Genomic DNA, 11,705 nt, shown 5'->3' with positions numbered 1-11,705 from the left:
TATTAGTCTTTTTGAAAATGATATTCACATAATCATAAAAAATAGGTAAGCGATAATATATGATACGAGTATTTGTTGAATTTATCTGAATTCTAGTTTATTAAACATGTTTTAATGATTAATATTTCTTTACTCGTAAAATAGTATATTTTAAAACATATTAAAAGCTAACTTAATTGATGCAATCACAAGAGTAATACACTAATCATATGATTAAATCAGATTTAGCATGTGTTTGATTTAAAGAAACAAAAGAGATAAGAAAGTGAGAAAAGATGAAAAGAGATAAAATATTAAAATTCAAGTAAAATATAAAATTATGAAACTCACATTAATTTTTTAAATTTTCATCTCAAATTGACAGGAGAAAATTTAAACCCTACACTGCCTTAATTAGTAATTTGCAAATCCTTACTGGTCGAGTTCAGACGTCAAACCTAAAAACTGGCACGGAGCCAAGCATTAACACAAACATATCCTTAACAACCAAATTTAAATATCAAAATAAATAAATTGCTCCAAGAATTTGCCCCTTTTCCTTGGACAGAAAAAGAAAGGATTGTTCATCTAATAGTTTTAAATTCATGCATATCGATTTATCTTGTGCAACTTAAATATATAAAAAAATAAAACTATTATTTTCTAATATAAGATAAACCAAATATATAGTTAGCAATTTAAAATTTTAAAAAATTAACTATAAACATGTACATATCTATTCACGTGAATGTTTTATTAGAACTCAGTTGCCATTGTACGTCGTATATACACTTTAAAAAAAAAAAGTGAAAGAAAACCATCATCCATGTTACTTTACAAATAAAAATAAAAATATTAAAGAAAACCATACTCGACTACTGATAACACTTCTAAGCCATGAACTAAGCTCATAACAGAAGAAAAGAGTTCTGTAAGGGTATACAAATAGTAATTTGTCATTTGAAAACTATCAACATGCAACAATAAAGTTAAATTTTGTTATTTCAGCTTATGGGCACATAAAGCTTGAAAGTCGTATCGATGTTTACATATTACACCAGTTCAACACTAGATACAAACCGTAACATATAAAAGGCATATACACACATTGGATCTCTAACAATCAGCCACAGCAGGAACCACAGGCAGGCAGTGAACCTGAAAGTTAAATGGAATAAAAGCATTAGGAAACGAAAACAAGAAAGGCAAATTAAATATCTGACCAAAAAACCTTGCAGATAACTTAGACTTACTATGATCACGTCCCCTTATACTATCTAGCCCACGAACATTGTCGAGACCCCCACGAGGAGGGCCTCGTGGACCGCTACCACCGCCACCACCGCCGCCAGGACCTCCTCCAGGAGCACCGCCATCCCATTCCTTACCCACAGAACGTTTTCTGTACGCATCTGACTTTTCCATCTAAAGAGGGAAACATCATGAGCAATTGAGCATACATCAACATTCAATACAATAACCAAAATTCCTCAAAATTGCTGTACTATGAATCAAGAAACGTGTAAGTATTACCGAGAACATAGTTGCGAAAAACATGCCTATGAAGTTAACAATGGCCCAGAAAAAATCAGTGATTGTTTTAAGTCGCCATATTGATCGCTTTGATTTGACAACACCTGCACAAAATTGCATCGAGCTCCAGTTATTTATCAATATCAAGATACATAGCTGATAAAAAAATATCAAGAAAGAAATCATCTAAGGCCTAATTTCGAAAAACTTCTCAATAAAGAAACACTTATAAGAGAAGAAAATAAACAACAAAAAAATGAATCAAACTTCTTCCATATGTTAAAATCAACTTATGCAGCTCAACTCCGAAGTGTACAAGTTAATTTTAATTTATGAAAAAAATTTAATTCATTTTACCTTATTTTCTTTTCATATAAATATTTATTGAGAAGTTTATCTAATCAGGGGTTTAAATTCATTTTAACTTCTCATTTTCTTTTCCTAAAAGTATTAGGACTTATAACAGATTTTTCTTTTGGACCCACCACAACCAAAAAAACTGTCCACACATGAAAATGCAGTACAATATTCCTTATGTTTAGTTTTAAAGACACCTCGTCACAACTAGAAGCCTCAAGTATATCAAGCATCAATAACTTCCAACTACAAATTTGGCCATTTCAAGCAAGTTCTTTGCAGTAACAGGTTAATTATCATAAACTCTTAAAACTAACAACTAATGGAATGGCCAAATGCAAAGAGACAACGGCCAAAACAATGTAAAACAATTGATATCACAGAAAATATGAAAGAGTTAAGCAGTTTATGTAATATACATATTTAAGTCATCAGTTTCCAGCATTGCAAAGGGAAAATGAGAAAGGGAGGAATGAAAACTAAAATATAGAAATAAAAAAAACAGGGAAAAAAATAAAGATGTACAAGCATGAAATGGGAAAGAAAGATATCTCAAAATATTTTACTTTTAACCTTGAAGATAAGTATCCCAGTGCAAAAGAAAAGGAGTGCTCCATACCTCATATCTATATTTATGTTATCCATTACTACAAAAAAGTTATTCAATAATTTGATAACACATTATGCTTCCCCCCAAAACCCAACATAATTATGTCATTTACTCTTTTAGAATTACAAAGCCTCTGACAAAACATCTCCATAATTCACTCCAACACTTTCCAAATAATAACAAATGTATAAAGAAAATGAGAAGATTAGGAATCATTCTCGGCAATGGCAGAAAGATGTAACGAAAAAAGACAAGCTCGTGATTTACCAACGCCCCTAAAACAAATCAAAAGAAATTGATCAAAATTGAAATGACACACCCTTGATTCACCAACAATAACACCAAACAATCTCCTCTAAATGGTAGTAATTGTTATTTACTCCAGCACCTCCACTACTTAGTCTTCATTTTAGCAACCACTGCAAGCAACAGATACTATCTATGCATTACTGACAATACTTGTTACATTGGAGCAGAAGCAATGGAAAACAAGAAAGCTGTAAGCTATTAACCTAAAAAGAGAGTTTAAACTTGAAAACTCTCCATTAGTCTTTTCATGTCTTTGAAGTTACTGGTATACCAATAAAAAATGAAAACACTAGCCACAACCATTTTAAAGTTAAAATTGAAGACCCATCAAGGAATAGTAGAGCTCCACCAGTTCAGCAGAGGTAACTGGATCACTATGTTGCACGCATGCAGGTACTGAGTAGGTACGGTACCCAGAACGGATATAGAATCTGACAATTTTTTAAAAACTAAAGGTATGGGTATGCTATTAAATATGTTTTTGGTCCTTGTAAGTTCGTACTTTTTCAATTTTGGTCCCTGCAAAAAATTTTGTTTATTTTTAATCCCTGTAAGTTTGTGTTCATTAAATTTTGGTCCCTGTAAGCATGAAGGGAACTATAAATGAAAAAATTGGAATGTTAAAGGGACTAAAATTGAAAAAGCACAAACTTAAGGGCAGAAGATGATCTAATTACTAGTATGTAAGACATACCTAACTATATCTTAAACCACACCTAGTCTCGTTAAGACATACCTTAAACCATACCCAACTACACAGAAACAAATGTTTTATAAAAAGAATTTTGACAAGTACTTAATGCACCCAGTGTGTACTGGTACCCAGTACATATCGTATACAGGTATTGACATAATGAACTACTCATGCCGGCTACAAAGCAGGATCATCCTATTCTCTGAACATCAATTGATTAAAAGATTCCTGTTTTACATATCTGTTTCAGCAATTTATTTCTGCATGGTCAACCACTGATTATGTTTTGTTCAGCATTCCCACCATTCTATACAGAGTTAAGTGAGTTCACACCAGTCTACACTACACCACCATAAACCCAGGGTGATTATGTTTGTACTCGGTAAGAGTTTCAGCAATAAGGACTCGGGAGTGAAACTAATGGGTATTTCCAATGATAACTCTCAGAGGGACTTGATAATTTTAATTGTATTGACTATATAAGTTGATGTTCCTAACATACATTTTGAGATGAATGTAAAATCAGAACCGTTCGAAAATAATACGTGGCAAAATTAAAATTCCATGCAGATTAAGACGACTTTGCTCGATGATCTCGAAATTTGTTATATAAAATTGCAACACAAAAAACTGGAGAATCAGCGGGATAAACACGTTTAACATTAAAAAGGGGGCATTCCATTAGAAAAGTAAGAGAGAATTGTTCTCTGATAAAAAAAGGGGCATCATCATACGATTCTCAAATTATAAGATTTTGGCTATCACGGAAAGTCAGGAATACCGAGATTTCAGAATTTGGAAGCTTGTTTTAAAAATTAAAACAGATCTTATAAAAAGGGTTGGATTTGAAAGAACAGATAATGGGTTCTATAAATTCAAGACCACCGATGAATCAGAAGCTGAACCAAAACGGTAAAAGAAAAAAAAAAAAGTAGATTCAAGTCCACCGATGAATCAGAAGCTGAACCTAAACGGTAATAGAAAAAAAAAAGAAGAAAAAAAGATGAAATTGACAGGAATGAGAATTGAGAAGAGAAAGATACCTCGCTCAACGTAAGCCATGGATCAGAGACGAAGATTGCTGCAATTTAATTGAAAGGGGAATTGGGAATAAGGGCTTCAATTTGTTCTTATTAAATAGGCACATTCAATTCAACGTTGTTCTAGACTCCGAGTCAATTCTAGCCCCTACGCGATTTTCAGTATTGGATAATGAAAAACCACAGTGGCAAGGCCCATTCGAGTTTGGGACGGGCCCGTGGGTCGAAAGAGTGCCTTCCCGCAGCCCGTATTCTCTCTAGAGTACCACTTTATTTTATTTTTTTCTTTCCTATAAATACTCATATATCATAACACTTTATATTAAATACTATTGCCTTAATTATAATAAGAAATAATAAAAATATTTTAAATAATACTAGATTATCTTGAAATAATAAATTCTTCTGTTGTTATTATTATTATTATTATTATTATTATTATTATTATTATTATTATTATTATTATTATTATTATTATTATTTAAAAATGAAAATGGATAGAAAATGTGCTTTTAAAAAGTGAATTCAGTATTTAAAATCTTTTTATTTTCCAAAATTTTCTTCTTCTTTTTCAATGATTTGGATTGGATAATTTTTTTTCTTGTGTCAAAATATGAAAATGTTCAATAATACTATTCATATTGAAGCAAATGGAAACTACTTCCAAATGTAGAAAGTATTCATAAAAAACAAATGAATAAAAGAAACCCCACCCAAAATCTAATTAAGGCTTAGATTCTCAGTGTCCATATTATTAGGAGATCCTATAGTCTCATTCCTTTCCTCCACGTGAGGTTGAATATCTGCCATCTCCACCAAATTAGAGTCAGCACCTGTTTCCCATCCCACTTAGGTGAGTGCGTCCTCCTTTTTTTTTCTAGACACAAAGGAACCCATTTGATCTAGAGCTAGACTCGCATTGAGCACCTCTAAAGGAACCTTTATTCTTCTCATCAAATCCAATAAATGCTCGTCTATGCCACCTCGAGGGTCATAATCCTTAGGAACTCCCTCCTTGCTATAATTTCCTTTCTCCAAACGTGTGGCCCTTCTTGACTTGAGAAATGGACGTGTCACTATGACACTAGGTACTCCCTGGGCGCCTTTCATCAAATTACCCGAATAGGTAACACCTTTATCCTTCTTCTTTTGTGTCTCTTATTTTTTGGTTTTCTAGGGAGTCTGCTTATTTTTCTCTGCATGGGGATCACGTACCCTATCATTAGTATTATTCTTGCCTCTGTTTATGGCACCAACATCTTTATTCCTTCCGAATTCCTTGGCACATGGTGGGTCCGTAGTCAGCAGTTGATCTAAAGCATCAACCCTACACCCGCCTCCAAAATTTGCACGGGGTCATTTTTTTTCAGATTAGGCGTCATTGTATTATCACCTTATTTTTTAAAGTCTTCTTAGCCACCATTCAAGTCCTAACATAGGAGATTTAATTTCAGTTGCAATCTCATTAATCTCACCAGATTTGTCTACAATATTTCCATTAATAGTGCAATCATTAACAGTGAAGTCAACCCTAGTTGCCTCCTTCGCCACACTAGTTAGCTCCACTAGCTTTTCCGTTATCGTTCCACCACTCGCACCCACCACCTGTTGCTTTCTTCACACCCTCACTACTACTCTATTGGTCTGCACATTGTATAGATTTATGACCATATTTTCCCCACTTAAATCAAATTAAGTGGAGACCTTCATACTCTACATAATACGTGTGCTCTCTAGCTTTAATCCTTGACACCAGTTGCTTCTCCGAGTCGACTTCCACATAGATTCTTGCAAATTTCCCACGTGGCATAAGTCTGTCAATCTTAAGAACTGTGCCTAACATGGATCCTACCCTCTTTAGGAACGTGTCATGATAAAGCTCCACAGGTAGTCGAGGGAAACAAACCCACACCGCGATCTTCTTTGTCTAAGAAGATTTCTCAAGGAACGCCGATCTCCATCGCTGAACGACAATGTAATGGTCATGCAGCAACCATGGTCCTTCTAAAAGAGCATACTTATAGTCCTCCTCCGAAGTAAACTAGACTAAAAAGTATCCATCCGACATGTTAATGATTCGAATCTTTCCAGCTCTCGCCCAGATATGTTGAAATTTGGCTTCAATTATCTTGACTCCAATCTTCTTCCCTAGCACATAAACCACCAATGACCCCTTCCAAGGTGCACACTACTGTGCAAACTCCTCATCAGGTATTTGAACAACCGGACAAGGGTTAAAAACCTATTTTCCAACATCCTTTTTCTCCCCATTATTCTCCACCATGTCATCTTCTTCTCCAAATTAAGATCCTGGCCCCCATGACCCTGATATAAACCTGTAGTCAGAAGAGAATCCATATATGACTTATCATTCGCACCATTGCCTTTCACTCCCTCGCTCGTTTGAAACTCGAAAGGTGTCTCAGGCACCTTATCTTTGACCTTCTTTGTAGCCTTAGATAGATCATCCTCCCCCTTCCCAGGGTCTGGTTCTAGAACCCGGGTTGTATTCTCCAAGACCCCTTCCGCACTCTCCAAAACCCTAACAGAGTGTTCCACCATAAAGGGTGGCTAGTAAAACAGTGCCACGTTTGATGAAAGACTTGATTAGTAAATACCATTGGTATTATAGGACTGTTCAAGACTAGAGTTAGTGACCAGAAAGCGGATTCAATTATAAGTCATTTCGGTCTTGCCTCTTGGTATAAGGTTTTCTGGTGGCATATGGATCCTGTAGGATTCATCTTTGGTGGATATTGTGGTGTTGAGTGAGAGTATGCAATGTGTTCATGCGCAATATTCTCCATGAGATGGTTCGAATTAGTATATGGTTTCGTTTATTCATGGTAACCCAAATCTGGAAATTCGTATGGGGCTTTTGGCTGATCTTATACAGTTTGTAATAAGCATTCACATCCCTTCGGTCGCTCTAGGAGACTTTAATGCTTACAATTTCGTGTCTAAGAAGAGTGGAGAAGCTCCCCCTAACCAGTCTACTATGTAATTTTATAATGAGTGTCTTGGTAGTTGTCGGTTGGAGGATTTGGGTTTCAAAGGTCCTCTTTTTACTTGGGAGGGACGTGGTGTTAAGGAGATGTTAGATTATGCAGTTGGGAATGAGTTATGGAGGTTTGGTTTTCTTGACTCTACTGTGATTCATCTCCTATTCTTGAAATCTAACCATAAGGTTATTCTTTTACGTACAACCCAGGATAATTTTGTTGGGGGTGTGAAGCCTTTCAAATTTCATGCTTGCTGGCTTGTGAACAACTCTTTCCATGATGTTGTTAGGGGAACATGGAATGGTGCACAACATTATTTGGCATAAAGTTTTTAAACTATTATTATCACCTAATCTCTAAAATCCAAGCCTTGTACAACATTATTTGGCATAAAGTTTTTAAACTATTATTATCACCTAATCTCAAGCTTGTTAAGAATCTAGCTTTCATGCAAAATTCAAACCTTTCATATTTTATGCCAAAGGACCCGCAAATTTAAACCTACCTATATTTTGTATCCATTTACAACTCAGTAGGCCTTATGATTGGAATTTTTCTAAGTTTTACTATTTTTGAGTCAGTTTGTAGTGATGCATTGATGGGAAAACATTCACATCAGCCTCAACTTTGAGCAAAACTATTCGCAACTCCTAAGTGGAACTTAGTTCTATTCTATATCCTCTTGCAATTGCATCTATTCGCCTATGATATTCTGTTCTTGACACACATTTGACACTATTGACAGGCTGGACAATGAAACTCATATATATATGGTACTCACTAATTCTTTGCTTTTTTCTTTTTTGTTTGTGAACAATTCATATTTTATTGAAAATATCTGGAAGTTGGTAACCAGACTTTATTCAATTTAATGATTTTGATGCCTTTAGTTATATTTGTGTTGTAATTAATAAATAATTGGTTCTTGTGTGAACGCCAAGTGTTTAACACAGTTAAATTAAAATTATCTACTTATCCTCTTTTGTTGTGTGTATGTGTGTTGCACGGGAGGAAGAAATAAAATTGAAGCCTATGCTTACATTTGATTGTGGTAAGTTCTTTCTTTGGCATTTTCTCATTCGGGTGTAATTGTTCTAAAGACCAAACTTATAAATGGAACTTCATCTAATGACTTGATGTTTATATGAATTGATTCTTTTGCTTTATTAAAACTGCAGCTGAACTGATAAATGATTGATGATTATATAACCATAGGCTTACAATGAGGTGAGTGGTGAATGATAATATTTGTGTTACCTTCTGGCTAGTTTAATTAAGATTTAGTAATTGTTACAAAATTTTGGAATTAAAACTGCTTGTTGTTTTCTTCTTTCCTTTTTTTAAAAGAATAAAATCATCAAGTTGGAGAGCAAAAAGTTACTATGAATTTGGAGGATAACGGGTCCTCCATAAGAAAACAGGTTTAAAATAAAAATAACTAACAAAAAGAGAGAACATCAATGGAAAAATGCTGCATAATGTCTAATCTCTCCGCAGTTAGGGGAACCCCCTTAAAAGATCGCTTGCTTTATACACCAAATAGAAGCCAATCACCAAATATTGTCTCTAATCTTCTGTTGAGTGAAAGAAACCAAAATAAAAACTCATGATTAAATAGACACACAAAAACATGTAGTTTATCTGTTTTTGCACTTCCACATGTCTTCTCAATGAATTTATTATATAATCTACTGTCAAAAGTTCACATAATCTTTTTTTTGTGCAAACATAAGCTGAAATTAGAGAACGTGATTGGTGCAATGTGGTCACTTGTCATATGGACACTGCCCAGGCATATGTTTGGAGACATCAAAATTTTGTTCTTGGTGAGCATATATTGAATCCATGCCCTGAAAATCCAACACCTGTAAAGGTTAGGAATTCCACTTCATTCAATATTTTCTGTTTCCTATGCTTATTTTAGTATCTGTTTTGTGTTCAATCACTAGAGAAGAAGATTGAACAGCTTAGTAGTGAACTTATATTCATTTACTATTTTCATTGCTGAATTTTGACCAGGGTTTATAATGTAAGTCTCATACGAGACATTAGGTACAATTATATTTGCATATTGTTATTGCCATTCATGAACAAAAAGCAAAAAAAAATTTTTAAAAATTAATAATTCTACATCGGTTCAGGCCACACTCAATGTAGAATGCCCATCATTCTACATCGGTTATTAAGACAACCAATGTTGAATGCATCATCGTGGGGTAGGAATCTACGACGATTCAGGACACACCCGATGTAGAATGCTGATCATTCTACATCGGTTATTAGGACAACCGATGTAGAAATCTGGCATTCTAAGACAGGTTTAAAGACCAACCCGTCTTAGAATGGACAGACTTCTACATCGGTTGTCCTAATAACCGATGTAGAATGTCAACATTCTACAACGGTTAGTCAATCGTCGTTGTAGGGCTGATGTGTCATTATTTTCTCCTATTTTTTAACCCTTTTTGTCACCACTTTAATTACTGATTAGCCTTAATTGTCAAATTAATTATGCAGTTTTATCATTTGGGCCTACTTGACTAATTTTGTGTTTTTAATTTAATTTTAGGAGAATTATAAGCAATTGGGCTTGGATCCAAAATTGGGCTGAATCGGCTTGGACTTAAAGAGAGCAAACAATTTTATTTTATTTCGTCCAATTTTATTTTATTTTGTTTTTGGGCTTGGACTTAAAACAAATTTGTAAGCTTTAGGGTTGAGGACCTATATAATAGCACTAGGGTTTTAGTAGAGTGGAAACTGTTGACATAGGAGAGAAATTTTAGGGTTTTGCATTTTCAATTTCGTGTTACTGTTCACGCAGCAATCAAATCCAATGTTGTTTTCTCTTGAGGATCAAGCACAACTCTCTTTGAGGTTTTGTTATTACTATTGAATTATGATATGTTTTTCCCCTTCACCAATTGCTCTGTATTTGTTGCTATTAATCCCTGCATGCTTAATGCTTGATTAATTGTCTCTGTGCTTAATTTACGTTCATGCTTAATGATTAGTTTCGTTCATGCTTAATGGACATGTGAGAGGGATTAATTGGTGTATGTGTTGCTTAATCACATAATGACAACCTTATGTTAATTTTCGCTTAGTCAATTAATTTTGGGTCTGATTAAGTGGTTGAACTGATTAGGAATAAATTCTCGTAACCTAGGATAAGAGACTTTCTTTTGAATCAAGGGGAAACAACATGTTTTAATTTTGTTATTTTCTTATTCAAGTTTGCTTGCTGTTTAAGTTATAAAAACAAACAACCCCCCCCCCCACTTTGTTACTGTTTGATTAACATCTGTTATGAACGTTTGGTTGATCATTGCTCCCAGAGAGACGACCTAGGATCACTTCCTAGATACTGCATTTTTAATGTTTATTTGATTTGGGTATGGCCTCGATCAAGGGCGACGGTGTTTCAATGACTCCGGCTACAACTACGCGTGATAACCGATGTTGAAAGGCGCTGATAACCGATGTAGAAAGCCTATTTTCTAGTAGTGGTGCCATGAGTTGGACAAATGCTATGAGCGATTTCCAAATGAATGCTAGTGAGTGGAATAGAAATTGTTATGGAAATCTATTCCACATGAAGCGGTGTCTTATGGCAAGGTCTGAAGCACTACTAGAAATTATAGATTTAACATCAATAGGTTAATATCGGTTTTATCCAAAACCGATGTTAACAAAAAATACGGTGACATTCTTGTAAATAAGATGAGTTTATTAACATCGATTTTGTCAAAACTGATGTCAATGAGGTTATGTTAACATCGATTTTTTGAAAAACTGATGTTAACATTATTAGTTAACGTCAGCTTCTAAAAAACCGATGTTAACATGACCTTGTTAACATCGGTTTTAAAAAACCGATGTTGTATTTTTACTTAAATTAAAAACCCAAAACCCTTTCTTGCCCGCGCTCAGTCATGCAAACCCACCCTCGTCGCGACTCTGATCTCCTCAGTGTCGTCACTGCCATCATCTCTAACCCTCGTATCCACTGTCACACTCACTGTTGTGTCCGCTATCACACTCTCTGTTGTGTCCTAGCTAAGTTGTGTTAAACGAAGTTCAACCACAAGTGAAGGTCTACGCGTTTAGGGAGATACATTTGAAGTTCGAATGTCACTATTGGTCTACGAGGTGAGGTCGTTTTTTGCACTACTTCCATA

At 34.7% G+C, this 11,705-nt stretch overlaps 1 protein-coding gene across 2 annotated transcripts; it reads right to left on the bottom strand.

Annotated features, from left to right (window-relative positions):
• Positions 1-850: 850 nt before the first annotated feature.
• On the bottom strand, positions 851-4,680 carry LOC114383143 (selenoprotein K-like). Of its 2 annotated transcripts, XM_028342743.1 has the most exons (5): positions 4,526-4,633; positions 2,799-2,898; positions 1,513-1,616; positions 1,233-1,404; positions 851-1,137 (listed from the first exon to the last, which is right to left on the bottom strand). In XM_028342743.1, exons 3-5 carry the CDS (start codon positions 1,534-1,536, stop codon positions 1,103-1,105), a joined length of 231 nt encoding a protein of 76 aa, XP_028198544.1. In that variant the 5' UTR covers positions 1,537-1,616; positions 2,799-2,898; positions 4,526-4,633; the 3' UTR covers positions 851-1,102. The 2 variants fall into 2 exon arrangements, with proteins under 2 accessions (XP_028198544.1, XP_028198543.1); XM_028342742.1 differs by lacking the exon at positions 2,799-2,898 and having other exon boundaries at positions 4,526-4,680.
• Positions 4,681-11,705: the final 7,025 nt, after the last annotated feature.

Source organism: Glycine soja, chromosome 14, assembly GCF_004193775.1.
Source record: "Glycine soja cultivar W05 chromosome 14, ASM419377v2, whole genome shotgun sequence".
NCBI lineage: Eukaryota > Viridiplantae > Streptophyta > Magnoliopsida > Fabales > Fabaceae > Glycine > Glycine soja.
Note: the sequence above shows the minus strand (reverse complement) of the source record. Positions and strands in the feature narration are given on the sequence as shown.